Source organism: Cebidichthys violaceus, unplaced genomic scaffold, assembly GCF_023349555.1.
Source record: "Cebidichthys violaceus isolate CVI_PGR_0920_01 unplaced genomic scaffold, fCebVio1.0.p SCAF_2, whole genome shotgun sequence".
In the NCBI taxonomy this organism is placed as follows: domain Eukaryota; kingdom Metazoa; phylum Chordata; class Actinopteri; order Perciformes; family Stichaeidae; genus Cebidichthys; species Cebidichthys violaceus.
Window position 1 is genome coordinate 2,690,329 of NW_027176372.1, and position 27,500 is coordinate 2,717,828.

The 27,500-nt window shown below is 41.5% G+C and overlaps 3 protein-coding genes across 5 annotated transcripts in view; 2 read left to right on the forward strand and 1 right to left on the reverse strand.

Moving 5' to 3' along the window:
- Positions 1-695: 695 nt before the first annotated feature.
- Positions 696-8,939, reverse strand: srp72 (signal recognition particle 72). Its single transcript, XM_068714111.1, has 19 exons — positions 8,801-8,939; positions 7,918-8,038; positions 7,504-7,624; positions 7,173-7,316; positions 6,834-6,945; positions 6,721-6,752; positions 6,462-6,586; positions 6,007-6,064; positions 5,718-5,849; positions 5,471-5,599; positions 4,990-5,062; positions 4,760-4,824; positions 4,576-4,671; positions 4,365-4,468; positions 3,884-3,961; positions 3,216-3,353; positions 3,062-3,102; positions 2,730-2,889; positions 696-1,679 (listed from the first exon to the last, which is right to left on the reverse strand). Exons 1-19 carry the CDS (start codon positions 8,898-8,900, stop codon positions 1,499-1,501), a joined length of 2,010 nt encoding a protein of 669 aa, XP_068570212.1. The 5' UTR covers positions 8,901-8,939; the 3' UTR covers positions 696-1,498.
- A 1,150-nt stretch (positions 8,940-10,089) lies between these two features.
- On the forward strand, positions 10,090-16,398 carry LOC137875128 (leptin receptor overlapping transcript-like 1). The gene is made up of 4 exons (XM_068714113.1): positions 10,090-10,167; positions 10,782-10,857; positions 12,251-12,437; positions 13,730-16,398. The coding sequence occupies exons 1-4, from the start codon at positions 10,152-10,154 to the stop codon at positions 13,844-13,846; spliced, it is 396 nt and encodes a 131-aa protein (XP_068570214.1). The 5' UTR covers positions 10,090-10,151; the 3' UTR covers positions 13,847-16,398.
- Positions 16,399-18,635: 2,237 nt separating this feature from the next.
- The window catches only part of LOC137875830 (spindle assembly abnormal protein 7-like), a 14,205-nt gene continuing 5,340 nt past the window's right edge, over positions 18,636-27,500 (forward strand). For 2 of the 3 annotated variants that reach the window (XM_068715334.1, XM_068715335.1), the window contains exons 1-5: positions 18,636-18,857; positions 21,018-21,175; positions 23,128-23,384; positions 24,603-24,690; positions 26,402-26,535. In XM_068715334.1, coding sequence (XP_068571435.1) covers positions 18,767-18,857; positions 21,018-21,175; positions 23,128-23,384; positions 24,603-24,690; positions 26,402-26,535 — 728 coding nt within the window. In that variant the 5' untranslated portion in view covers positions 18,636-18,766. The remainder of the gene's footprint in view (positions 18,858-21,017; positions 21,176-23,127; positions 23,385-24,602; positions 24,691-26,401; positions 26,536-27,500) is intronic. The other variant, XM_068715336.1, reaches the window with a different exon arrangement.

Sequence of the window (27,500 nt, forward strand, 5' to 3'; positions counted from 1 at the left end):
GTGTTTCCTGAACAGGAGGGAAACACTATTCAACACGGGAACAGACTTCGACATAACATAATAAATCTATACACTACCAGACAAGTAGGAAAATGAAGCATTGTATATATTTAATATATTTCTGTTGGTTAGGGTTAATTTAATGATAATTATTATCCCTAAAGTTAACTACATAACCTATATGTTACTATTCACGTCGCCTCTTTTAATGTACTCTAGTGTGGGACTCCTTCTCATATTAATATACAGAGGTTAAGGATATAAAAACCATTTAAAGATAATCAGAAATAGATAAACATTGCTGTGACTTTAATGTGTTATTATTGTATGTTTATTGTAATATATTTATAAGTAGCATATAGCAGCTTCCAGACACCAGCTTGTCAGTGCTCAACTTGAGCTGGTCTATGACAATTTTCTTTAAAATACCTGCTTTTATTCTGAAAGGTAGATTCACATTCTAGTCTTTAAGAAAAAAAACAGAATACAATTTATTTTAACTGATTATTGCAATCAATAAATAATTATATAAATCTACCACGTGACCACTTGCAAATAAAAGTGTTTTACCTAAATAATTAAATTCTATCAAAAATATATAAATATAAACTAATTAATGCAACCTTCACTTGTGGAAACAGCTCAGGAGAAGTTGCCATTGAGTTAAACGTTATATGAAGCACAGGGGTCATGTGTCATCGATACGGTTTTATTAAGACTTAACAAAAGGACACCTGTTGGACCTCAAACATGCATCGGACAGAATTAAACTCAAGAATTTAAATGATTCATCTTGAATTCAGACCAACACAGGGACTGAAAAATTATTCTTTTAACGTTGCAGCTGACTGAAAGTAAAAAGGACAATTTAAGGAAACATGTACGAGTATGATATCATAATACTCAGACTGAATAGAAATATTAAAGACAATTCTCCCAAAATTTTGCTTCAAGTTACTTTGCAAAAGTAGTTCGTTTTCCTCAACGCATAATTCAAAATATGACGAAAGATTAAACACCGGGATGAGCCAAAATTAAATGTAAATTGAATGATTTAATTAAAACTTCATTGATTAGAGTTTGGTTGGATGAAACAATCTATCATCACATTTTATTAAAGACACTTACAGCACCAGGTAACAGGAAAGAAAAAAGAAAAAGCCTTTTTCCGTTCATCTGAACAAAATAATAAATGGAAATATTTGCAGTTACTTTATGTCACCGTGACCTGAGAAGGTCAGATGTAAAAACAGAAACACTTTAAGAAAACATCTGCTTCTGCAGTGCAACAAAAAGTTAATTTCGGTGCAACTGTCCTTTAAATAGTCTCTTCTGTACTTGAACACAAATGAATGACAGAAGAGCAGAGGGGAGTTTTTGGTTTCACGTATTTAAATGAATAGTCAGGACCAAAGTCAAAATTTAACTAAATAAAAAGAGAAAAGCTCATGATGTGTTGGTGAGACGTCAGCGTGTCTCGTGTGTCGCTTCCCTCCGACTACCAGCCTCCTTTGCCTCCCTTCTTCTTCTTCTGTGGTGCCTTCTTGCGCGTGGCCCCCGGGGCTGCAGGTTTCTGCTGTCGCGGGGGGACCACGGTGCTGGCGGGGGCCGCAGAGGAGCCCGATGCAGACCCTGGTCTGGGGGAGGTAGGGGGGCTGCTGGCCGTCTTACTGGCGTCCCTGGAACAGAGGAAGAGACAAATATTTGATCATCCTGGGAACATTATGCACCTAAAATTCAACCTTAAAAAGGAATATTTTTACACTTTGGACACAGTCAGGCCAGTCGTTTCCCCTTGTTTCCAGTCTTTATGCTAAGCTATCGCCTTGTTTCCAGTCTTTATGCTAAGCTATCCCCTTGTTTCCAGTCTTTATGCTAAGCTATCGCCTTGTTTCCAGTCTTTATGCTAAGCTATTCCCTTGTTTCCAGTATTTATGCTAAGCTATCCCCTTGTTTCCAGTCTTTATGCTAAGCTATCCCCTAGTTTCCAGTCTTTATGCTAAGCTATTCCCTTGTTTCCAGTCTTTATGCTAAGCTATCCCCTTGTTTCCAGTCTTTATGCTAAGCTATCCCCTAGTTTCCAGTCTTTATGCTAAGCTATCGCCTTGTTTCCAGTCTTTAGACTGTTATCCACTTGTAATTATTTTGTCTAAAACATTACAGTATTCAATCTACAACGACATAAAATAATGGAAAGCAAACAATCTTCTTTGGTAATAATCTTTGGTATTTTTGCTTGATCAAATGCATGAATTCAATATAATATAGGCGGCTTTTAGGGCATTCTGTTGTGTATGGTGCTTTATATGGCAGTGCAAAAAACACAATTTCTATTTCATGCAAATCTAATGGACAGTTAAGTAATCTGAATAAAATGTGTTGATGTCAGCATTGTCAATATCTCTTATTTTTGGGATTTTTCTAAATTCTAGCAGAAGTTAAGATGAAGGGTGATTTGGAGAGTTGAGATACTTTAAATTATAACAATAAACTTTGTGTTTCTGATCTTAGCTTGTGGATTTCTACTGAGAATATTTTTTTTACATTTTTTGTCCTAAATAACACACAAGCTGTTTCTTCTGCACAGCAGCTGGACATCTCCACTGAGGATTCATTGGCAGGGAAACAAAAAGGTAGAATCTCTGCTGCTGTTCCTCCATTAGCCGAGTTGATGACTGGCTTTCAATGACAGGACACTGCACCCAGTACGCAGGAGACGCTTTACTCACAGCTCGGCCGACGCTCCCGCCGTCGCTCCCTGTGTGCCTTTCCCGATCTGCTCCTTCTTCTTCCCCTTCTTCTTGCCTCTGTAGTACGAGCGCTCCTTCATGGGCAGCCACCTCTCCAGGTCAGGGGTCGCTTTTGGGTCGCAGTTCTTGGGCAGCTTTCCTAAAAATACAATGAAAGAAAATGTATAAATAACATCAGGAGCATTACGTGAGGAGATGGGTCTGCGGTCAACTACTCTCTGCATTACACAACATGTTGAAAGCACCTTGTATAAGATGATTTATAGTAATATAAGAAATATATTAACTCTGAATCCGTCCCACAAACACACCTCTCTTCTTCTTCTTCTTCTTCTTGATCTCGCCTTGCTGGCTGTAGAGAGAAAGCAGAAGCATTAGCATGCAGGAGGTGAAAGTGTCGCCGCATAAGATCACGTTGTGAACACCACGAAGCCGATGAAGAAGAGGAGCAAAACCAGGGTTTACATCTGTTCTTTGGGAAGGTTTTCTCCGACGACTTTAGCAGCTTTTTTCCTGACGTAGGTGGCTCCGATGGAGTTCTCCAGCTCGTCCACGTCCACCTTTAAGGCCATTGTGTCTGCGGACGGCAGGTGCTTGCTGAGGCTGGAGAGGAATGCTTAGGACATAACTGCTTTACATTTCAAATGGACACTTCTACCGCACTGCTTATCCGAGTATGTATCCTAAACGCTCCTTTAGCTCGTCTAGCTTCGGCTTCTCAGGTTGTGTAATAAATGACGGAGCTCCAATACCGTGTTCTATGTTATTATCTAAATCATACGAGTCAATAGAGTCTATGGTGTGGTCTTCCAGGGCTGCAACTAACAATTACTTTCATTAGGGATTATTCTTAGTTATTGCAATGAATCATTTTGTCTATAAAATGGGAAAAATAGTGGGAATTGTTAATTATATTTTCCCCTAAATTCAAGTTGGTGTCCTTATATACCTCGTTTAATCTCAACATTAATCCATAAATATTAATTTACCACGGAAAATCCTCACATTTGAGACGTTAAAATCTGAGAATGCTGGGTGTTTTTCCATTCGTCTCCCAAAACAGTTACTAATGACTAAAAAATGATCATCTTTTCAGCTCTAGTGTCTTCTATTGCAGTAGATCCAGAGGATACGATTTGGCTTTATCCGTGTCCACCAGAGAATACGCCGAGATGAGTTGTGCCAGCGTGTGGATGTCGTTGGTGTTTTGTCTGTTTCAAGAAAAATGAAACAAATTAAGCTTCAACTGCTGCAGTAAAACTGACAAACACAGACTAACACAGCATAATGAAAGCTTAGGCCACATCTACTGTAAGTATTACACTATGAAACGATGAAAGAAATCAGTGTAAGCTTGCATTTACAGTCGCAGATGTGCTGCATAAACATGTAAAATGAATACATGCTTTGCCTTCACAATGTTTCTTGTCATTTTATAATCTTCTCTGCTCTATAAGCACATTGTAATGATGTTGATCAAGCCGTTTAAGAGCTTCTTGACATCATGAAGACAAGCTCGATAGAACAAAAGAAAAAAAAAAAAGCGGCATCAACAGCTGTGAAATGACTCCACACACGTTGAAGCTCACAGAGTTCTGCGGGGCTGCAACTCACTTCCACAGCTGCTCCAGATCACTAATGGCTTCTTTTTTCCGTCCGTACTTCAGTTTGAAATTGGCAGCTTCTCGTACGAGCGCCAAGTGTGCAGCAGACCCGGGCTGTGGAGGAGAACAAACGGGCTGCTGATCACGCACACAAACGAGTCCACGAGTCGAGGAGCAGTAACCCGCTGTACGGACAGAGAACTGAAACGCGGGACACGAACCTGTTCAGACTGGTAGTGCTCAATAGCTTGTTTGAAAATATCGATGGCGCTGTCGATGTCTTCTTCGTGGGAGTACATCGTTACCAGAGCTGAAATCTGAGGAACGACGACAGAGTTCAGATGTCAGAGGTGACCGCAGACGACGTGGATACACAAAAATAGTCAGAAATCCAGACGGGCTTACCATCCCCGATTTGTGCTTGAACTCTTCGATGGACTTCAGAACATCACAAGCTTTTGTTACGTGACCTGAGGACCACAAAAAAAACAGAAAGAAAGAAAGACCCATAAACAGAGTGTCATAAGATGTGCTTATTAAAGGAAGCTGTAACATTTTCAACCGATATCCTGTCCTTAAGAGTAGAGTCCGTCTGAGCACATCAGTCCATAATCGATGCAGAAACACGCCATCACCTTGTATTAAATAGAGTTGAGCCATTGTCAGTTTGATGCCAGATGCACTCTCTGGATGTTGGTCTGAGAATTGCTGGAAAACAAACAGAACAGTCATTAAAAGCACGATCTCAAGAAAACACACTTCATTCAAAAATCATTGAATAAAATCCTGCTTAACGTACTAAATAAGCTTTATTATTGTAGCTGTGGATGCATGGTGCACTGTCACGTCTTACATTTAATACTGAACTTCTTTTCCAAAGTCACAACAGGAAGATTCTTGAGTACATAATTCAAAGCTACAACAGAGATGTGCGGAGCTAGTCTGCATGTAAGTGAAGTCATGCTGCTGGGTGTTTGAAAGTGTGACGATCTGCTTTTATAGGATGAAAGCGGGACTGAAACGTCAGCAGAGTTGCTGTTTTTCTTGAAGTAATCAGAAAGAAAAGTGGGAGGATTCTCAGACTGAAGACATCCAGCAGCGCTGGTCGGTTCCTACCTGCAGCAGCTCGATGGCCCGGCTGTGCTGCTTCTCTCTGCACAGCTGAGCCACCTGGATGAGGACCGGCCGAGGGTGACCCGGGTTCTGAGACTGAAGACTGGACGACAGTTTCCTGCACTGGTCCGCCTGCAAAACGGCAACGCGCCGACAAAAAAAAAACCCCGATCAGTGACGAAATCTGAAATTGTGGAAAATGACCCACGCCGGTTCTCCTCCTCTGAAGCACACCGGCTGGTTGAGCTACCTGGTTGGTGTACATGGCCAGGAGGGCTTTGTTGAAGTCGATGGCCTGCAGCTGCTTCCTCGCCAGCTTGTATTCGACGCCTTCAGCGTTCGTCAGCTTCACCTTCTTCTTCGAGTCAAACACGTTTTGGTCCTGTGGATAGACGTTAAACGGATTCAGTATGTTGGACGAGGCCGTCTTCAGCTGATCTGAGGTTAACTCTGAGATCACAATGATACTTCTATGATGAAATATTTCAGTCACACTCACACACACACACACACACACACACACACACACACACACACACCTTGTTTATTGTAATGATATTGTTGGCGGTCACAGCAAGCAGCCCCACATCCGACGGCCTGCAAATTAAGAGCAGAATGTTAAAAACTCACGTGTGCCTTCCTAAATAACAATTTTAAATAAAGGCTGTGAGGATGACGGGGTAGTGTAACAGCTCCACGGTATGAAGCCATTGGTTGTGCATTGTATTGCTTGTTCTTGTGATTTGTGTGTTGCTTCGTTTACTACTATGGAGGCAGCTATAACAATAAGACGATATGTTTTGTGTCATATCATGTGCGCGGCATTTCAGTCCATGCCAAAGTATATATGGTATATTATGGAATATCTATTTGACATCTGCAACAAATAAAGTACAAGTTTCTGGCACAAATGGAGCATAAAGGACACATTAAAATGAGAATACGTCGTCATCATTATCATATTCATTTATCTCGTTACACGTATGGAACTCACTTGAGCTTGATGACCTGGTTGTAGAGCTGCAGAGCCTCGTCCGTCCGTCCTTGTAACTGCATGACGTACGCCATCTGAGAATGGATGACGGCCAGCTCCGACTCGATGTCCTCCTCGGTCACGTCCTGAGAGGGACAAAAGCAGCAATGACAGTTCATGCTGGGCCAATTAAGACATCAAAGCATAGACATGTTAATAACTCAGATTATATTTATGGTGCGTAAATGTTTTAGGAGCCAAAAAATAAAGCATCACTCACAGAATCATCTGCCAATGAGACTCTGCAAAGCTCTGTGGAAGAAAAACAAAACGGTTAAAGTCAGATAAGAGAACGGATGAAAGAGAAAGAAGGTGGAGCAGAGCGGGACCGACCCTCTGCTTGTCGTAGCTTATTGAGGGACTCCGTCAGCTGTCCCTGGCCAATCAGAGCGCAGGCAGCATTGTAGCACAGCTCATACGTGGACTCTGGAAGACCTAGATCTTCCTGCAGAAGAAAATATGAACATGTTAAAAACCACATAATACAATTACTTGACCGGTGACACATCCAGTGAGCACGGTCAGACTGTCTGAGCTCTTCTTCTCTGGTATTTAAACTAGTACAACATTTGAAGAAGAAGCTGAATATGAGCTTTCGAGTTGTTCCAAGACTGAAACATAAAACTTAGACCTTCAAAAAGCCCAAAATGTTGATTTTGTAGAGAGGCTTACCAATGGGGCTTCCTCCCACTGACTCATAGAAGCCACCACAGCAGCGAGGTTGGTCTTCCTCTCCTCCTCGTACTCATCCTGGGAGTTCCTGATCAGATCTGTGTAGACGGACTTGCAGTCATCGTAGCGCTCCAGTCTGTACAACTGGACAACGGAAAGAGACGCTTCCAGTCAGCAGGAGTCTTTACATCGAACACAAAGGCTTTAGTGATAATAAAAGGTTTCTTGTTGAGAGCAGGCAGGTATAAAAAGATGATCAGAAGTACACAGTCTACAAATCGAGAGCATCCCATAATAATACAGGTTTTTTTTAACGTCTGAACAGCCTTACCACTTGACCGTAGAGCTCCTTCAGCTTGTCCGTTTGCTCCGGAGCAGCCTCGATGGTCTTCAGGGCACTTTCCACTCTGTTCAGCCGGTACTCGCAGTACGCCTTCTCAAACACCACATCACTGAGAGAGGAGAGACATGAACATCACCACAACTGCAAGTCACGTCAGCAAGCAACTCACTAAGTTATGAAACGAGCATAGCTACATTTAGATTTCAGTTGTATGTATATTTGTATGTTTTGAGAAACACACCAAACAAAATGATAAAAAAATAAATGAAATAATTGATTATCAAACAAATCCTTTTTATGTCTGGTTAATCAGATCGTTGCTCCTAATATTAAGAATGCACATTTACCACTCCACACACACACACACACAATGTATAAATAAGCACACATGTAGTCGATTACCTGCTGAGCACTTTTGAATGCATGTTCATGACGTTCAGCGCCTCTTTGAAGCTGCCGGTCTGAACGAGGCAAACTATCTTACAGTTCAGGGCCGTCACGTCGTCCCTGTTCTCCTGCAGAACTGTGACAGAAGAGAACACAAACAGAGCAGACCATTAATCACTGGAAGAGGTTATTCATGCATTCATCTTTTTAAGACTCAACTACTGACTACTCCTTCTCTCTGGCATGCATGCATGCATGCATACAATTTATTTATTATTTTAATTTTATCGTAGCAATTGTCTCACTGAACTTTCTGTTATTTTTGTTATTATAACAATACATGTATTTTGCTGCTTTTGTCTGTCAAAGCACTTTGTATACTCTGTTTTACATAAATAAAGTTAATATTATTATAAATAGTAACGCAGATCAACGAAAAACGGACACTATTGACTGTAAACCTGCTTATTAAAAGGAAGAATCACCGGTCACTGTAGGTGCCTAATGGTTTGGTGACAGCTGACTGAACGCCTGTTAGCCAACGACCATGTTAAGTTAGCTGGAAGGCTAGGGACACGTCACTAATCAGGGAAGAACGGGACATTTTTGTGGGAAAACATTACTTTATCAATGCACGTAAATCCAAGAAAAACCAGCTGGACTCGTAGCTTCAACACCTACGTACACGATTGTTTGCAGAAGTTTGGTATACAAAGCTAACTCGCTGTTTGAGAGACCTGAGAAGTAGATGTCTTACTGCCTTTAGCCTAGCCACATGCTAACAGCTGGCCCTAGCTTAGCCAGTGAACTCCGCCAGAAGAAATAGGCCGTCTGTCAACTGTCTGACCGCGGTTCCTTTTTCCGTTTGAGAGCAACGACGACAGACATGAATGCCTACTTTTAGTCACAGCTTTCAGGGCTCTCGTAAAGTCTCCATTCTGCCCGCAACGGTTCACTTCGGTCCACAGCGAAGCCACCGAGACCCCTCCGCTCGCCATCTTCGCTGAATGGGCTCACAGAGTCGGCGGAAGTAGAAAGTGTACACATCCGGGTTAGAAATCTTCTTCTTCTTCTTCTTCTTCTTCTTCTTCTTCTTCTTCTTCTTCTTCTTCTTCTTCTTCTTCTTCTTCTTCTTCTTCTTCTTCTTCTTCTTCTTCTTCTTCTTTTGCGGTTTATTGGCGGATGGCAAACCGGGCTACAAATTAGAAAAATAATTTAATTTATTAATTTTACAGAAAACACAAGCCGAAGATTAGTAATGAACCACGACAATTTGTCAGAGATAATTAAACGTTACGTGATATTTTTGGAAATAGACGTTAACGTTAGATGAATGGTTTTCACTGTGCAGTAAAATGATGCCTTCACGGGCGACCTGGAAAGTTTGTTTTCCGCACAGCGACCGTTATGTCAGTCTACAGTCTGCGGTGCTGCAGTAGTAGTTAGTGCACAGTAAGAGATGTGCACTGGACTTTGTTGTCAATACTTTGTTTTTACTGGTTGAAGTTATACTAAAACCCAGTTTTAACTATAGAGAGAATGGGTTAAAACTCTTGAGCAAGTCACTGAAATTCAAGGAATCTCTAAAGTTGTGAAGTTAATTTGAAGTGGCCCTCCTTTATGGATTTATTTTATTTAATGAATATATTTTATTTAGTCATTTCGGTGGTTTTGATCTTGCTCAACCTGCAGCAGAATACATTTTGATGAACAATAATTTTGCATCTTTTGGTTCTACTTGACAAATGAATACTTTAATATCAAGACTACTTAACTATATTTCATACAGAACACGAATAGTCTATAAAATATTATAATTTTTAATAAACTAACACATTTTTATAAATGACCCAACAGTGTGTAAAAGTAATAAATATGAGCTGAACCTCGCTGAGCTTCTAAGCTTCTAACACGTTTATGCATCCGTTGTAATAAACCAATAAACATTTATTTGCTTTTACTTAAATACGATTTAGAATACGTTTTCCACCGCTAACCACCAGGGTACGGGGACACTAATTACCAGACACATCTTTGTATGTTATACAAACATACAAAATTAACCTTTACACATTTGATTGTATTTTTTAAAAATCTCATCAATATCCGATATTTCTGGTAGCACAGGAAGGCAGCACGAGAGTCACGGTCGGAGGTTCGGTTGGACGAACTTGTTCGTCAGTCGAGGAGAGGGGGGCACTGTTGTCATCCGTCAGGTCCTGTGTGTGTCGAGCTTTTGTCCAGGAGAAATGGCTGGGATTAAAGGTAAAACATGGACACTTTAAAACAACAATTGTATTTAGAAAGCCTCTAAAATCCCGGCTCAGTTTCTATATAACTGTGTCAAATGACGCTGAAGATGCGTTTAACGGTAACGTGAGGAAGCCGCAGGGCCAATACAGTCGTTAGCATTAGCTTAGCTTAATAGCATCCATTCCTTGAAGCTAGAAACCAGCCGCTACTTAGTCAACACAATGACACGCGTATTAAAAATAGAAGACAGACTTCAGCCATGTAACGCTTCATTATGATACTGTAATTAATGCCATTACCGTGGTATAATAACGTCTTAGTTACCGTAATAACGTTAAAGCTAGCTGCACCTTAACTTCAGTGGTTATTACACAGTCGCTGATTGAGATGCTGTGAGCTGCACCGGATTAATTGCAGTTAACAAGCAGCCGTGTTGACTGCATTGCTTTCAGAGCTTAACATGGACCCCTTGATAAGGTGTCTTGGATTGCAAATGTAGCGGTTACGCGTAGAAATCAGCTGATTCATCACATGGGTGGCTACAGCAGCCTACGATGTGATGGGATTCAGAGGAGAAGCTACTGTATGTGTGTGTGTGTGTGTGTGACACTCTGTCTCTCTTCTAGCTCTCATCAGCCTGTCCTTTGGAGGGGCCATCGGCCTCATGTTCCTCATGCTAGGATGTGCCCTACCTGTGTACGAGTAAGTACCACCATCTCACACACACACACACACACACACACACACACACACACACACACACACACACACACACACCATGTGAGCCTGTTAATGTGTGTGTTTTCAGTGTTCACACTTGGCACTCAGGTGCACCTTTGGGTGATCCCATCATAGGTTTAGGGCTTTAGATACAGGTGTGGATGCAGTGCCGGATTAACCTCCCTTAAACTAACCTGCTGCGTGAGACAAAGACAACTCTCCACCTTCTGTGAGCAATAAAGTTAAGTTTCATTCCGACATGTAGATATTCCCTTTCTCTGTTTAGTATTTTACGGTGGAATATTAAACGGCCGATATTAATCGTGTGGTGATTTAAACTTCACACCTGCCCCACCAGTCATTTTCAGAGCAGTTAACATCCAAGATGATGTTGATGATGGCTGGGGGAACATCATTGATCAGCAGTCTCAAGCATTGACCCTCCAGTCATCCCCGTCCTCTTCTGAGCCTCGTCACACAAAGACATGTGTCTTTATTACCCTTGTCTCTGAGAATCTTCACACCTCAACATTCTCTGGTTAAACCTTTGGTTACTTCCTCTTATCAAAGCAAAAGGCAGAGATAAAACCACACGGTCCTGTTACCACTCTTAGGTACACAATCATGGTGTTAAAGCTACACTTTGACAGCCTACAGGATCACAATGTTAGGTAATGAAGCGCCTTAAAGCCGTCTACCGGGTCAGTGGATATTGTACGTCAGTGATGCATTTTCACAAACAAAGCTAGTTTTTTTTTTTAAATGACCACAAACCAATTGTCAAGAAGTGAAGCTTGGGATTGCACCAACATTCATTTCCGAGGTTGATTTTCCAATGAGTCAAAAGAGAGCCTGGTCCACTGCGCAGTGCGTTTGTAGCACACCACAACTCTCCAGTGTGGGAGGGTACCGATGATTTTCATATTCAAAACAACTCTGACACGGTTTGTTCACTCCCTGCAGCCTCAGTCCAGCAGAATGTAGCGGAACGAAGGCTGTAAGAAAATCAATTAAGGATATTTATTAGTCCAGTCTGATACCATCAGACAATTGGAGCTCATCATCGATAAATCAGTATCCGTATAATCGTCAGCTGATGGATGAGAGGAAGTTGCAGTTCAGAAATACCACAGACATTTAATGTTCATAATACAGGCTTGTCCACTTCAAATACTAGTGTATAATGTCTCTTTAGGCAGAATTCTATCATACCGAAATGTAAGGGAGACCTTTAGTGTTTATGTTAAAAACAAACACACACACACTAGTTATATGGTTGTAATAGGATAAAATACACCTGTGAAGTGAGATAATGTGCTGAAAAGTGTTTCGATAATGTGTGTATTTATCGCTCCACTTGTCTCTCTCTCTGCAGCAAATACTGGCCTCTGTTCCTCCTCTTCTTCTACATCCTGTCTCCCATCCCTTACTGCATCTCGCGGAGAGTGGTCGACGACACGGACTCGGCCAGTAACGCCTGCAAAGAGCTGGCCATCTTCCTCACGACGGGCATCGTCATCTCGGCGTTCGGCCTGCCCGTCATCTTCGCGAGAGCTGAAGTAGTAAGTTAGGGAGTCTTCAAAATCAGACATTTTGAATACTTTGTGATCCATGTGTTCTACGCAGACATAGAGTAGAGGGAGGCTTCAATACCACCACACCTCCTGAACAAAAAAAGACAACTTAAAACCTTAAAATCATCATTAAAGTCATTGTTACTTTCGCTTCTTGGCTCGATTTCGACACTTCGAGAACGAAACAAAAATGGCTGAATGATTTTGAGCATGATCTGTAGACCAGGAGATCTCTGCAGCACCATTTTTTATTTAAAAATCGTATTTTGACACTTAAATATTGCGTCTCCTGCAATTTGGAAATAAGTTTTGATTAATAGTGAGGCCCTGAAAATACGTTTCACTTTCTGTGTTGTGGTTGAACACGCCCACTTTCTAACGGTCTCTTCTCCTCTCCTGTCCCACCCAAACATCCTGTAAAGTACAACTTTAACATTTTATCGTAAAAAGTATATTAAGTAAAGAATGAAAACCAACAATTTGTTGATTCTACTAACAGGTAGAATCTGAGTAGCCAAAGTCTGATATTTGTATTCCTTTGTGTCATAGAGCTCCATAAGAAACACATCGATGAGCCGCACTGTTGTTTCTTCATCAACACACACACACACACACACACACACACACACACACACACACACACACACACACACACACCGTCCTGCTGCCGCAGATACTCACTACAGCACCAAATGCTGAAAATAGTCCCCAAAAAATGCTCTATTTCCTCTTGTTTGAGTAACATTTGCTAAAAAGCGACAGTTACCAGCTGTTTTGGGAAGTTATTTGGCCTTTTTTTTAAGCCACAGAGAGGGTCTGTTGACACAAACATATATTTTGAGTATTACCATCTGTATATTTTTGCTCTAATGCAGTAAAAAAAGAAGGCTGCCTCCCCAACAGGTTTGCTTTCGGCTCCAGCAGCAGGCTTTCTGATCCGTATGGAGCAAGAACATTAACACGCAAACACAACAGTCAAAGGACTTCAAAAATAGACGTGTGGCCACATAGCAGAGGGGCTGACAGCTGCACCAGCTGCAGCAGAACAAGACGAGCATTTCGCTACTTATTTATTTCCTCTTCCTGCTGCGCGTCCTGAATGTACAACTGTGGAGCAGCGTGTGTGTGTGTGTGTGTGTGTGTGTGTGTGTGTGTGTGTGTGTGTGTGTGTGTGTGTGTGATTCTGCAAACTGTCGTCGCTGACACCCCTCCAGACCTCGGCCTGGATAACGTGCGCGGCAGCATTTGTTAACCTGCATTATTGATGCGTTGCTTCACAGATCGCCTGGGGGGCGTGTGCGCTCGTGCTAACGGGTAACATCGTCATCTTCAGCACCATCCTGGGCTTCTTCATGGTCTTTGGATCCAACGACGACTTCAGTTGGCAGCAGTGGTAAAACAGCAGAGGGAGGTGGACCTTAGTCTGAACTGTTTTTATTAGCATTATTATTATTATTATTATTATTATTATGGTATTACTGTTTGGTTCTTGTTGTTATTTATATGATGACCGTCCATAGACTCACACCAAACCAGTGCAATACTCTCTTCCTCTTCTTCTTTTTTTTTACCGCCTGCATCATATTGAACTGACACTAGTGGGATATGCTGACTTTCTGTTGGACTTTTACTCATTTTAGTTTCTGTGTTTTTGTGCGTTGTTAATTGTCTGTGATCATCCACTGCTTGTTTTATCTTGTGAGGAAAAAAAAGACTCAAACCGAATGTCCAACAAGACTCAATCTGACCTCGAAGGACAGCGCCGCCCCGTCTGGGCTGCCGGCTCTATTTAGGAAGCGGCGGCTCCGCAGAGAGCACGGGTCGGTGTGCATTTCCACTCTTAAGTGCTGAGCTGAGTGTAAATCAGCAGAGAACCGATACGAGCTCAGATTTGATCACGCACCATTCGCAGAAAAAAAAAGCCGTTTCCATTTGGCTCGATTAGATTGAAACTGGGTCTGATTTGGTGAACGCTGATAAGAATGCTGATTTTTTTTTTAATTAACTTTTTCCGCTAATGTAACGAGAAGAACTGGGCCGGCACTGCCACCAAAAACCCCGTCACACGTGTGAATCGGCTGTCTTTTCCAGCAGCACGTTCTTTACGTCTGTCTGGGATCACGTCTGCGCCCCATAAACACGTCGTCACGCTCTAAGTGAGACGACGGCGTTCGTTTCCTCTCTTGAGACTCATCAAACACCCTCACAGCAGAGATCACGTTGGGCCGACGTGGTGATTCCCCGGGTGCCGGCCGGATGCAGGCTGCTTTATGTTACTCTGCATAGCCGTTACCTCGCTCTCGCCGCGTCGGGTCAAGAAAGCGTGAAAGGCTTTCAGCAGCCAGCTAGCGTAGGATTAGCTCGAGGACGGCGTCCTTGTCGGGGGAACTGAGCCAAAGCTAAGAACTGGGCGACTTATAGCCGAGGCCTGGGTCAGTCACTAACGGGCCCCTTAAGCTTTTACATGTGAGTCCTTCAAAATAAAAGAATCCCGCCGTCTTATGTTTTATTTCTCTCTAGAAGCACATTAGCTCCAGACGCGCCATCGCATGTCCTCACACCAGCATCGTCGCGATAAAGGAACAGCTGTGCTTCGTGTTGAGGTGTTTCTGTGTGAAGGAGACGTTGTGTAATCCGTCGGCAGCTTACAGTCAGTCAGGTGCTGCTCTCCTGTTTAACTGGGCCGTTTGCTTTAGATCACCTCTGTTCACTTTGAATACGTGCTCTCTGGAAGATACAACTCAAAAGATACAATGTGACTAATGCTGACCTAATGGCATTTATTTTCTGTCCCAGAATGTCAAATCTTTTTGGGGTTTTTTTGTGATGTGTTGTCGATGTGGGTTTCCCTGCACAGCAGATTTCCAATGAACTCTTTTAAAACACACACACACACACACACACACACACACACACACACACACACACACACACACACACACACACAGTAAATGAAATTTAAAGGAATAGTTTGGGGGGAAAAGCTTATTTGCTTTTCTTTTAAAAGTCAGATGAGAAGATTGACACGACTCTTTAATCTGTGTGTCGATGGAGTTAGAACCGAGACGTGATTAGCCTAGCTTAGCATAAAGACTGCATACAGGGAAAAGTTCACCAACACGCCACTAAAACACCACTAAAGTTCATCATTTAACATGAAACACATTGTTTTAGAGGGATTGATGCGCGTTCACTATAAACTGTTTGTAATCAAATAGTAATAACACATAACTCCCTCTATAACCACCATTTATAACCAGCTCTGCTTGCGTGCGGGTGAAACAAACGAGACGTGTCGATCGGTGAACTTTAGCGACGTTGATGGCAGAATATCCGTCTTCTCATCTGAGTCACATTCACACACACGATTCATGTTTCATATATGAATTATGGGGAAAGAAAATTGGAAATCTGCGGTGGCTATAAGACTGACCCCTGTGTTTATGAAAAGGTCCCGCTGAGCTGTGATATTTATTGAAACTCTCTCGTCTGTTACGTGACTCTTAGAAGCACCGCTGCGACGGCAGCTTCTTAGTTTCAAGTGTATTTAACTACTGAATAATGCTGAAGACTACTGACATGATTTGGGCGTGTTGTTGTTGCGTGACACCAGGCTGGTTGGAGGTGATTGCTGAGGCGTGAGAACGTCTGAAGCTCACTCTGTCAAATGTTCTCTCTCGTTCTGTTGAAACGATGTGACCGGAGCCGGCGTGGAGCTGCTGGGTTGGGTTCCTCTTGTGTTTCTGGTTGAAGACAAATGTTACGCTTTGTTTCTCACAAACCTTTGGGAGGATGTTGTATTTATTTATTTGAATAATCGGACGCTTTCGTGTCAAATGTCCCGACGCCATTTTATATCTGCAACTCTTCTGTTAAAGAGGCAGAAGTCAGCATGGTGGGTTTCTTTTGTTTTTAATTCTTTCTTTTTTTAATAAACGCCATTTTTGAACATCCTCTCCTTTGAATGACTACTAATGCGTTTGAGCCGGGATCAGCAGGAGAATCGGCGCTCTACTAGACAGAGTGACAACATCTCAACACGGTTCAAACGTGTGATGATGTTCGTTCATCTTACAGAGCTCATATTGATTTTCCTGTACCGACATCGCCAGTTTAGTGGATGATTTTACTGATCATTAAATGATCTACTATAAGGCTTCCTTTTTAGCACGTATAAGCAGTATACAAGCATGTATTAAATGGTGTATGACACACTGTAATGTATAATGTTAATCCGTTTGTCAGCAGCTATAACTCCTCCTGTGGGCATCTGTAATTAGAGTCTTCTGTGTGGACAGATAATGAATGACAATAACTTAAACTATATAAAATATGTCCTGAATGTGAAGGAGTTACGTCCCGGTATATCTACATATACAACTACATTATCATTCTGCTTATAAATACTAAAGATGGGATTTAATTTAATGTGATACGAGTAGTACATTTATGAGAAATAAAACTTGGATATTCTCCGAAATTTAAATGGGAAATTTACAAGAAAAAAAACTCGTAAATTTGCAGGAAACAAGTCAGAAATTAATTAAAGTCAGAAATGAACACTTTACCCGTAGAAAATATATATTTATTTGTATTAATTTAGGGGCAGCAAAGAACTTTAAAAAGTGTTAAATCAATACCTGAGTCGTTTGTTTTTGGTCAGATATTGATCCCCAGCACCTCTTCATTGACAGCACCACTTCTCTTGAGCTTTGTCTCCCTCTGCTGGCATCAGGTGCGTCTGCAGCAACGCGTCTCCTGCAGTTCGACCGTCGACACCTTTTTGAGGAGAGAGAAGAAGAGTGAAGCGAGATCACAGCCTCTCATTTATAGATTTGTTCGACACCAACGAGCCACAACCTCACACTGTGAAGCGAGAACATTTTAAAAGTAATTACCTCCGTCGTCTTCCTCTGCAAAACCTTCAGCTGGTGTTTATTAGTACTTGACTCTTATTGCTGAATGATAAAAGCACACAACATTCTGTGCATTTATGATTTGTAATTTCTTATTTAGTTTGATTATCAGGCTATAAAAGTGTCTGGAAACTCAGACTAATTAACTTATTTAATGTTTAAACTCTTGAAATATGACTGATCACACACATTAAATAGAGATAAAGAAAAACTCCTTAATTGATCCTCACAGAAGAGATTAATTAACTAAATGAACACTTAAGTATTAAATGAACAAACGACTGTAAAGCAACCTGCACCATCATTTAATGTTTAATCTGCTTCTAGATCTGCACTACAACACAAACAGTGGAGAAAGTATTCAGATCCTTTACTTCAGTACAAGTACTAATACCACACTGTGAAAATACTCTGTTCAAAGTAGAAGTCCTGCATTGAAAATGTCACGAAAGCAAAAGTATTTTTTCCTCATTAATCGATTGATTGATTGATTGATTGATTGATTGGGTTGTAAATATTGAGAATATTAGTGAGAAATGCCAATTTATCAAATTCTCAGAACCCAAAATAACTCCTTCCTTCTATGAACCAAAGCTGTTGAATACTTGCAGGGCAGTAAAAAGTGCAATATTTCCCTCTGAAATGTAGAATAGTAGAAGCAGAAAGTGGCATGAAAAGAAAAGACTAAAGTTATGTACAAGTACCTCACATTTGTACTTAAAGGTACCGCTAGTGACACACACTCAGTGTACTTATCAGACTTCTTTAAGTGCAGCATCTCATGAGAAATTAGGAAAAAGGAAACCGTTTCAGGCTATATTCTACAGACAAACCTGAGAGATAGAACATGTAATTAGATGGCGAAGGTATTTTCCTCTCCTAAAATCCCTCAAGCAATCCTAGAAGAGGCCCGCCTGCGAGAGACAACACGCCCGACCTGCTTCAGCGCTCTCCTGCAGCAGCTCGCTGCCTCGGGAGATGGATTCTAGTATTTGCATTTAACGTCGTATGAAGCCTTCAATTTCAGCGCACGAAAACAAGTCAAGAGTTTTCCTATTTATTCAAACAGTGAGCCAGATGGCAACAAAAACGCATCAGGTCTGAACACACACACACACACACACACACACACAGCAGCAGCACGCCCCCGTGTTATGAAAACAGCAGCTGGGATTAATGCTTAAACTTGCCCTCTGTTAGGTGCTCTCTGTCTTCTTTAAGACAGACGTTGTGTTCAGGGGGAGAGAAATATTGCAGGAGACGTGCACGCTGTGTCCTCTCTGACCGAGCGGGACACACCTGCCGCGCTCCTAAGGATCATGGGAAGCCGTAGGGGGCTTTAGATTGTGACAGAAAGAGAAAGCCGCTCCATAAAGCGCAGATCGATCCAACCGATCGATCATGAGGAGGTTTTTCCGAGCGCACAGGGACGAGGACTACAGTCAGATCCAGTATCTGACGGCCAAGTGCAACCGCCTGGCTCACGACAAAGGTAAGAATAAAGTTACACATTTACACTTCAGAGCCGTTCCTGGAGTGCACTGGTTCAGTCTAGTGTTAACGGCCATTATGACCTTGTTACTTATGTCTCCTCTAATTCACGGTTTCTTTAATTGCAAATTAAAAGTCAGAGATTCTGTAGTAAAAAAAAAAGTAGCAGAGTAATGTTGTGTAAAGTGTAATTTAACACACAGAGTACCGTGGTATCTAAATGTTCATACTTCCTCCTATGTAGATTTTTGAAGGTTTCATGTCTTAAATGTGCAGAAAACAACATCGTAACCGACGAACAAAGATGCACGCTGCATGCTGAAGAAGTAACATTAGCGTGTGCAGGTCCCTCCACACGTTGTCCACAGAAGATAATAAAACTTCAAAGGTCACGACGTGGAACTGTTCCTCATTGTGCGTCTCTGATTCTATTTACTGCTTTGATATCTTAGGGATTAGTGAGGAAGAGAGACAATTACAACACGGCACAGTGACAACAAGCCAGTGTAACTCCACTGAAGGAAGTGATAGATTATTAAAGTATCAGATTAGCTCAGCAGTAAATGTGGTATTCATCATCTGAAAGCTGGGAACCTCGGGCTTCAATACAGAATGAGATCCTCACTGCTTGTCCAATCTTAACGTTTCATTTTTGTATCTTAAATGTTTATGCCGTCTTAATTTAAATTAGAACGATTCCGTAATAGCTACATTCCTTTCCTAACATAAGACGGCATTTTTTCCCTAAATGTAATTAGGAAACATGTTTCTGTAACACCAAAAATCCTAATTGTCATCCTCAACTGGGATTAGATGGATTTCAGGTGAAGGAAGTGTCTGTAATGAGACACCTGTAGATCTCGGCATTGTTTCTCAAGAATCAGAAATATATTTGTAATAATTCATTAATTGATTCAAATAAATTGTGAAAGTGTAAAAAGGGCTCCGAACATCCCCATGCTCTATTATGTCTCATAAATTGTTCCAGCAGTTCTTTGCGTTGATACCATTTATTACACAGATTTGATTGAAAGATGTTTATTAAGATACCGAGACATTGAGGAACACCATAGAAAAATCCATTCTGGGACTTCAGATCAAAACTTCTGATGTTTGTAGAGGCGATTGGATGGCGATCCTCATTGTCGATATACCATCGATCCTCCGAAGGCCCTCACTCAGTGTAAAGTTTCATGAGGCTGATTTATCCTAGAGGCCCGTGCCAGTTTTTCCTTCACCAATATTTGACATGGCTGGTACCGTGTCAAATGGCTGCATTGGATCGTCTAGTTTCATGTGATACTAATATATTCACTCTAGCTTCAAGACTGATCCCGCTACAGCATCTTAAAGACAGTGATGTCGGCCACAGGCAGAAGTACCTTGAAGCTGCATTCTCTCTAGTGTCCACCAGGGGGCGACTCCTCTGGTTGTATAGAAGTCTAGTCTAAAATGACTCTACTTCTCTCTTGATTTATTCCCTCAGTAAACATTGTAAACATGAGTTTATGGTCTCAATCTCTAGTTTACAGTCTTCTTCAAAACAGCATGATGTTCATTTCGTACATTATGCTCCATTTAGAGTCAAACAGACCATAAAGCAGGGGATGATTTAGGGGCGGGGCTACTGTGATTGAGAGGTCTCTACCACGGCGGTGTCCGGTCATTGGAGTTGCCCGTGTTTTTGTTTTACAACTTTAACCCCACGGAAAGAGACTAAGAATGAGGTGAGATGAGGACACAGAGGGAGAATTAAAAACAGCTAATGGTATTAGACATTGAGACGTCTAATGATAGACCCTACAGTCTGTACATGATGTGGACAATGAAGTGAGAGATGAGGACGGCCACAGAGCTGAGATCCAAGAACAATGTGTGTGAAAAGAATTAAGGACACACGAGTGCAGCGATGAGGTGAGAGGAATAGGAAAGTGTTCCAATGCCAGAAGTGTCAGCGGATGACATACAACCCTTTATTTTAAGTGTCGTGGTTTAAAGAATTATGGTTATTTTATGCCGTGAGCAGTAAAAAAAAACACACACACACACACTTCATCACCACCTTTCATGAAAAGGCATCCAAGTGGCACACATTCAGCAGATCTTCTGTTGGGCTGCGGTTTTAGCGGTTCAAACCCGACTCTGTTGTTGGTGTCTGCAGCGGTGCTCGACAGGGAGTTCCTGGTGGCCAGAGACCGGGAGAGGAAGCTGCACAATGATCTGGAAGCCGCGACCGCTCGACTCCGTCACCAGGAGCAGATGAACGTGGAGCTCAGGGTGAGAGAGGATCAACTCATCGGCACGATTCACCAGCAGCAGGTGAGCGGACGTCTGTCGGAGAAAGAAATAATCTCATGGAGTTGGGAGTCATTGCAGCTATATTAGAGGCCATCTTGAAGCTGCTGCAATGAATATTTACACATTAACATTGGATCAAATGAAGTCAAAAAGTCACTCGAGAATTATCACCCAACTCTGAAGAGCATTTTTAGCATCTTTTCTCTCGTTCTCTTTCGCTCTCATCAGTGATGGTTTCAGACTCAACAAGCTGCCATCTTCAGTGGAAAAAGCTCTAAAATGAACTACGCGTTCAGCACCAAACAGCAGACCAACACGGTTCACGACCAGCTGGTGAACATAGTGGAGCGTTTAGCAGCTAAAGAGACAGATGTTCCCCTCAGGAGTTGGTGGAGACCAAATACAGAGCTAAAAGGAGAGTGAACGTTGGACTTGTATTCATCAGGTGGCCAGAAACACAACTTCTAAACACAATTTTCTTTATTTCATGCTGCATTAAATGATTATCTTTGGCTTCTTGGAAGCGTTCAGCACATACATAGTATTGATTTAGTCTTTTTCTGACCAGCTGATGTCTTCTTCAACACAGCATGATGTTCATTTAGTACATTATGCTCCATTTAGAGTCAAACAGACCATAAAGCAGGGGATGCTTTAGGGGCGGGGCTACACAGTGATTGACAGGTCTCTACCACGGTGTACCATGCCGAAAATGTAATGGTTTAATGTAACTTTCGCTGCTAATGTTCCACTTTTTCACCTAATGTCTGCTTTTATAGCACCGGACAGTGTCCAGTGGATTTATAGCAGAGCTTTGTTTTGCTGAAAAAGCTGCATGTTTCTGCTGAGAACGAACCAAACAGTAAATGTGCCGTAAAAACCAAAACTATGAGTTTAAAAAGGCAAGAAAAAAATCCCTCCGCAGAGCTGCAGAGTCAGCCGTGAGCGACTGCTTTCACCAAATCACAACAGTCAGCGTTATTTTAACCTCAAAACGTTGGTGTTACAATTAGAGTCTGGTTAGGACTGCTGTCCAATTCAGAGTGTTTTTATTTTTCATTTTAATTTGTGTAACTTAATCTTGTAGAGCGTTCAACCTCATTACAATCCCATAATTTGAATGCGAGTAGCCATGACTGTACCAGGCAGCCACCTATGCTGCAATTACTGAAAATTACACTGGAATTATGCTACCAGTAAGAGCCAGTGTTCACATCATGTGAATGCAGGGGCTTTGGCAGTGGTCACCAACCTTTTTGGGGCTTTTTATTTTCTTATTGGGTTTTTTTGGCTCTTTGTCAACAAAAGAGAGATTTTATTCTTTCTCTCTGTTTTGATGCTTTTAGAGGCTAGACCAGACAAAACTCTGAAGAGAATGTAATTCATTTGACGCGGCAGACATATTTATGGAGTTTTGTCTCTCCTTCCTTCACGTCCCAGTACTTACCTTTGGACCTCTAAGATTCATCCCTGCTCCACAGTGACAAACGAGCAGCTCTGCTAGAAATCTTGATGGAATTTGTTAGAGATTTGGAGAGTGTGACTCACTCGCTTTGCCCACAAAGATTAGATGTGTCAGGTTTGGGCTTGTCTCAAACTCTTTGACCTATAGGTGTGTTAGGATATCGCTTGTGCAGTCTGTACCAGACGATAATGCTACGCTCAGGGAGATTTTATAAGATAATATGGGATATATATACATGCATGGATAATATGTACCATTTATGTATATTTTCACCATATGCATGTACCTTTATGTTAGCATGAGTATGAAGAGATGAAGCTAAGTGACAGAATTCAGCAGTAAAACAAATTACTAGTAGTGCAAATACAACAATAAAAGAAATAAAATGTAAATGTAATAAATATAATATAATATATTGGGTTTGATTTGCCGTCATGTTATCAGCTGCACACGTGTGTGTGTGTGTGTGTGTGTGTGAATGAGTCGTGCCCGTGTGTCTCCCCTGCAGGACCTGGTGGACCTGCTGCAGCAGCGCGTGGTCCTGCTGGCGGAGGCGAGCTCCCGCGACGGCGAGCTGCTGCGGCAGGTCGGCTCAGAGCTGATGTGCCTGCAGAGCTCCGAGGTGAAGCTGGAGGGCCTGGTGGAGGAGCTGCACGCCGAGGCCCAACGCAGGGCCGTGGTGGCAGAGAGCCTCCAGACGGAGCTGCACGCTGAGGCCCAGCGCAGAGCTTCGCTGACGGAGAGCCTGCAGGCGGAGCTGCGCAGGCAGGCCCACTTTTCACGTTATCTGATTTGATAGATTAAACAATGAATTGACAAACGGAATGAACCGATTAATTGCTGCGTATCCACTTATATTGCACCAATGGTGGTGATGTTAATATGAATGTGCACACGTTTTCAGATGAAGGTTGAGCACAATCCTTCACTGTTAGCTCTGAGCTGTGGAGGAAATACCTCCTCGTCTTCCTAAACGATGTTGAATCGTTGATGGTTTGATTTAAAACACATTCCTCCATGTTCCACCCAGCTGTTCCAACTGACGAACATATGTATATATATATATATATATATATATATATATATATATATATAAAAAACATGAACACAGATAAGGACAGACTAAGAAAAGAAAATGCTTTGATTACCATCTCCAACAAACTGAAGCCAAGCTGTCACCAGCTGCTCTGCAAACCCACAGAGAAGAACTTCACCGTCGTCTCCAGACTCAATGAAAACACAGAGTTCCAACCTGCGATTTGAAGTCAGCAGAAATGCAGCGGCCTCAATCTGCTGACTTTAAATCCCCGTGGAGAGTTGGCTTTGTTGTTATCACGTTCTGATTCCAGCCCACAAGTCAAGAAGATGAAAGAAATCTTAACATTAGCGGGGAGCTTCATATTTACTTCTTAAATTCTTTTTACATTTGCCTTTAAAATTCGTTTTTTCCTCTAACATTAAATCCAATGATAGAGTCGAGAAAATGAATCTCATTTGCTCGTCTGTGACAGAGCAGCAAAGGAGCAAAGAGGCTCCAGAGTAGAAACTCAGATGAACTAATAAATCTGTGGAAGAGTAAAATATAAGCAACATTATTCTAGTTTCAGAGAGTCACATTTTATATTTAAACTGAACTTTAACTTAAAGCCCTTTAAATGAAAAGTATTCACGCTACTTTCTCCTTTCAGTAGCTTTTTATAATGACTGTAAAATTAAAAAGTCATAAAAGTAATGTTCTTTCTCAGTTCTATTGTCCGAATGACAGTCGATAGAAGGGTATTGTATAAGTATTATACAGATGTGTTAACATGTGAACACAATCTGCTGTCAAATGACATCAGTGCATCATTTTGCCGGTTAGTTCTTGTTGTTGAAGATCAGATGGATGGAGTTTCCTGTTCCTGTCAGACACATTAACCCTGCAGCATGTCTTCAGAGTAAACGCACATTAATACAAATCTGTTTTGTATTTGTCCCCAACAGGAAGTCGGCAGAGCTGGATGAGCTGCAAGACACCAACCAGACTTTGACAGAGAAGCTGAAGGATCTACGCTCCGCTCATCAGAAGGAGGTAAAGGGAACAGAAACGTGTCGAAATGAGTCAAAACAGCAGAACATATCCGCATATTCATGTTTCGTATTTGTATTTGATGAGCACAAGTAGAGTTGCAACTATCGATTTTCACTATCAACTAATCTGCCGATTATTTTCTTGATTAATCGACTAATCGTTTGTGAAAAAAAAGTTGACATATTCAGACTGCTTGTTTAGTCCGACCAACAGTCCACAATGCAAAGATATTACATTTTAATATTAAAGAAACACTGAGAAAACCAACAAATGATTACATTTGAGAAGCTGGAAACAGGGATTTTTATTAAATCTTAATATTAAAAAAAAATCCCATAAATGTTCTGCCAATTGTTTGAGCTTTATTCACACATTTGATACACACATTCTGTGTAAATAAATCCCTTAATGCCATCTTTAAATTGTTTAATATGTAGCCAAACTCCCGTTTGATGGAGTTTGTTTAAAAAGTCAATTCATACCAGTTTGTTTCTCCACTAACAATGTTGATTCAGAGAGCACAACACCGACACTAATAACAATACGTTTCTCAGTGACATGAAGATAATAAGCGGTGATGTAAACTGCTTGAGAGCTAAAAGAAATATCACAATATGACAAAAATGGTCTTTGGTGCGTTCAGGTACACAATAAGTTCAGTAAATAAAATAAAACAAGCAGAGATGATATTCTGTAATAACTACTCTGACATTGTGCAGTTTGTGTGACTATATATTAATAATCTGTTTTATTTACGTGACCCGTCCTTAATGAGGTTATTCCCACAAATGAATCAGCAACAAACCAAACATTTAACCACCATCCAGCATCTAACCAAACCCAGTCAAAGTCAATGCTTGTAATGTGACTTTTGTCCAGCAGATGTCAGGACTGGACACTTTGTTCACCGCCGCTTCGGTCCTTTCTGTTTGTCCATAAATAGATAAATAATGGACTTTTAATGGTTTTTATAATGAATGCGGGGTGTTCCTCGTTGTCAAAAACTCCTCCAGAAATAATGCAGCGCAGCAGCCTCCTGCTGCCAGCTCCTCCCATCAGAGGCACCGGGTTAACGCCGCTCTCGGGCTACTTCAGGTCACCGCGTCAGCGTGCCAGTTAAAAACAGAGAGCGGCGGGTCTGCTGCTGGATTTTTAATAATTATTTTTCATGAAACGTAAAACCTCAAGGTTCAAATTTATGTTCTGTGGCCAAATTTGAAAAAAACTACAACCACCCCAGAGAACGCACTAATTCAGATTTTCTTTTTCTGGCGTTGGGTTTGTATTAATGTGCGTGGAGTCTGGGCATTAGGGAAACATTCCTACACACTGTGAGGATTTTTTTTTTTTTTTTTTTATTTTTTATTTACACTTGGCTTCAAAGACTCACTCCCTTCCTGGCCTCTGTTTCAACCAGTCCATCACACAAGCAAAGAACTATCTCTCCTGCGAGAAGGAGCAGAGCGAAACAGCAGACCGCCCTGTCAGTGAGGAACTTAATGAGAACATTTATTTGCGGAGGATAAAGTCGGTGAATTATTGTGAAAGTCCAGGGAGTCGGAGATTAAGCCCCGACCCTGTTGCCTTTGCTCATCTTTCCAGATGACGGCACCGGGTTCAAGAGTCTTCTTTCTTTCCTGATCGAGGCCTTTATGTATCTAAGCCCGTCCTCACGTCCGGCTTTCTTGTCGTCTTAATCACACGTATGAAGGGATGCTGTGTTGTCTTTGAGGTGAGGGAGCTGCAGCGGGAGAACGAGGGGAGTCTGAGGAAACTGCAGGGGACAGCGGAGCAGTTTGAGTGGCTCTGTCAGCAACAGCGCTACTGGATGTGTTGTGTCAAGAGGTGGGTACTTTCTCCCTGAACATCTGCAAACACACACACCTGGCACACAAATATCAAAACTGATGTGGCAACATAAACAAGCTGCTGACTGTCAGTGTCAGAGCGAGGCTGGTTATTTCACATGAGACATTCCTGCATTTGGTTTTTCTATGTTCTCTTTTCCAACAAGACAAAAGGTCATTTTCACACAAGTCCGGTTATTCGTTTTCTTGGTTTCCTCACACCGACTCGTAGAATTCACCGACACAAATGTTTTACAGTTTTTACAGATTAAACAAAGATGAACGCACTGTAATTTAGGCATCCCACAAAATCAAACCGTGTGTATTCCACGTAATCATGAACCAGGAATTATGAAGCCCACAAAAACCCACAAAGGTTGGTGGGTGTGGATGTGTATGTGTCAAACAAGAAACGGCGTTTGACCCGGGAGACCTTATGTAACGCCACCTATGTAATTCTTTTAACCCAAAGCACAACATTTTCCTAAACCTAACTACGTTGTTTCCTGTCAAGACGGAGGTTTATTTTGAAAAGACGGTATGCACGTAACGAGCGGAAGTTGACACGAAAAAAAAGCAAAGAAAATAAGGAGTTACTTTTATACCACACAAACCGTTGTTTGATGATTAGCCTAGCTTAGCATAAAGACTGGAAGGAGTTTGAGACAGCAAGCCTGTAAAAGTAAAAAAAAAATATGTCAACCAACAAACAAAAGCACATTATTTAACACGTTATCGATGTTTCTGTAAACTTTAGTTAAGCTAAGCAGCTTCTGTCTGTTGCTACATATTTATGCTCTCAGCAAGAAAGCAAATAGGCATTTTTTTCCAAAATGTTAAACTATTCCTTTGACATTATTAATTTATAATACAAGGATTGATTGATAATTCATGTTTTAATTCCTCCACAGAACGTACAAAATGAAATACACCCTTTTGAGCTCTGCTTCTTAGTAGTAAAGG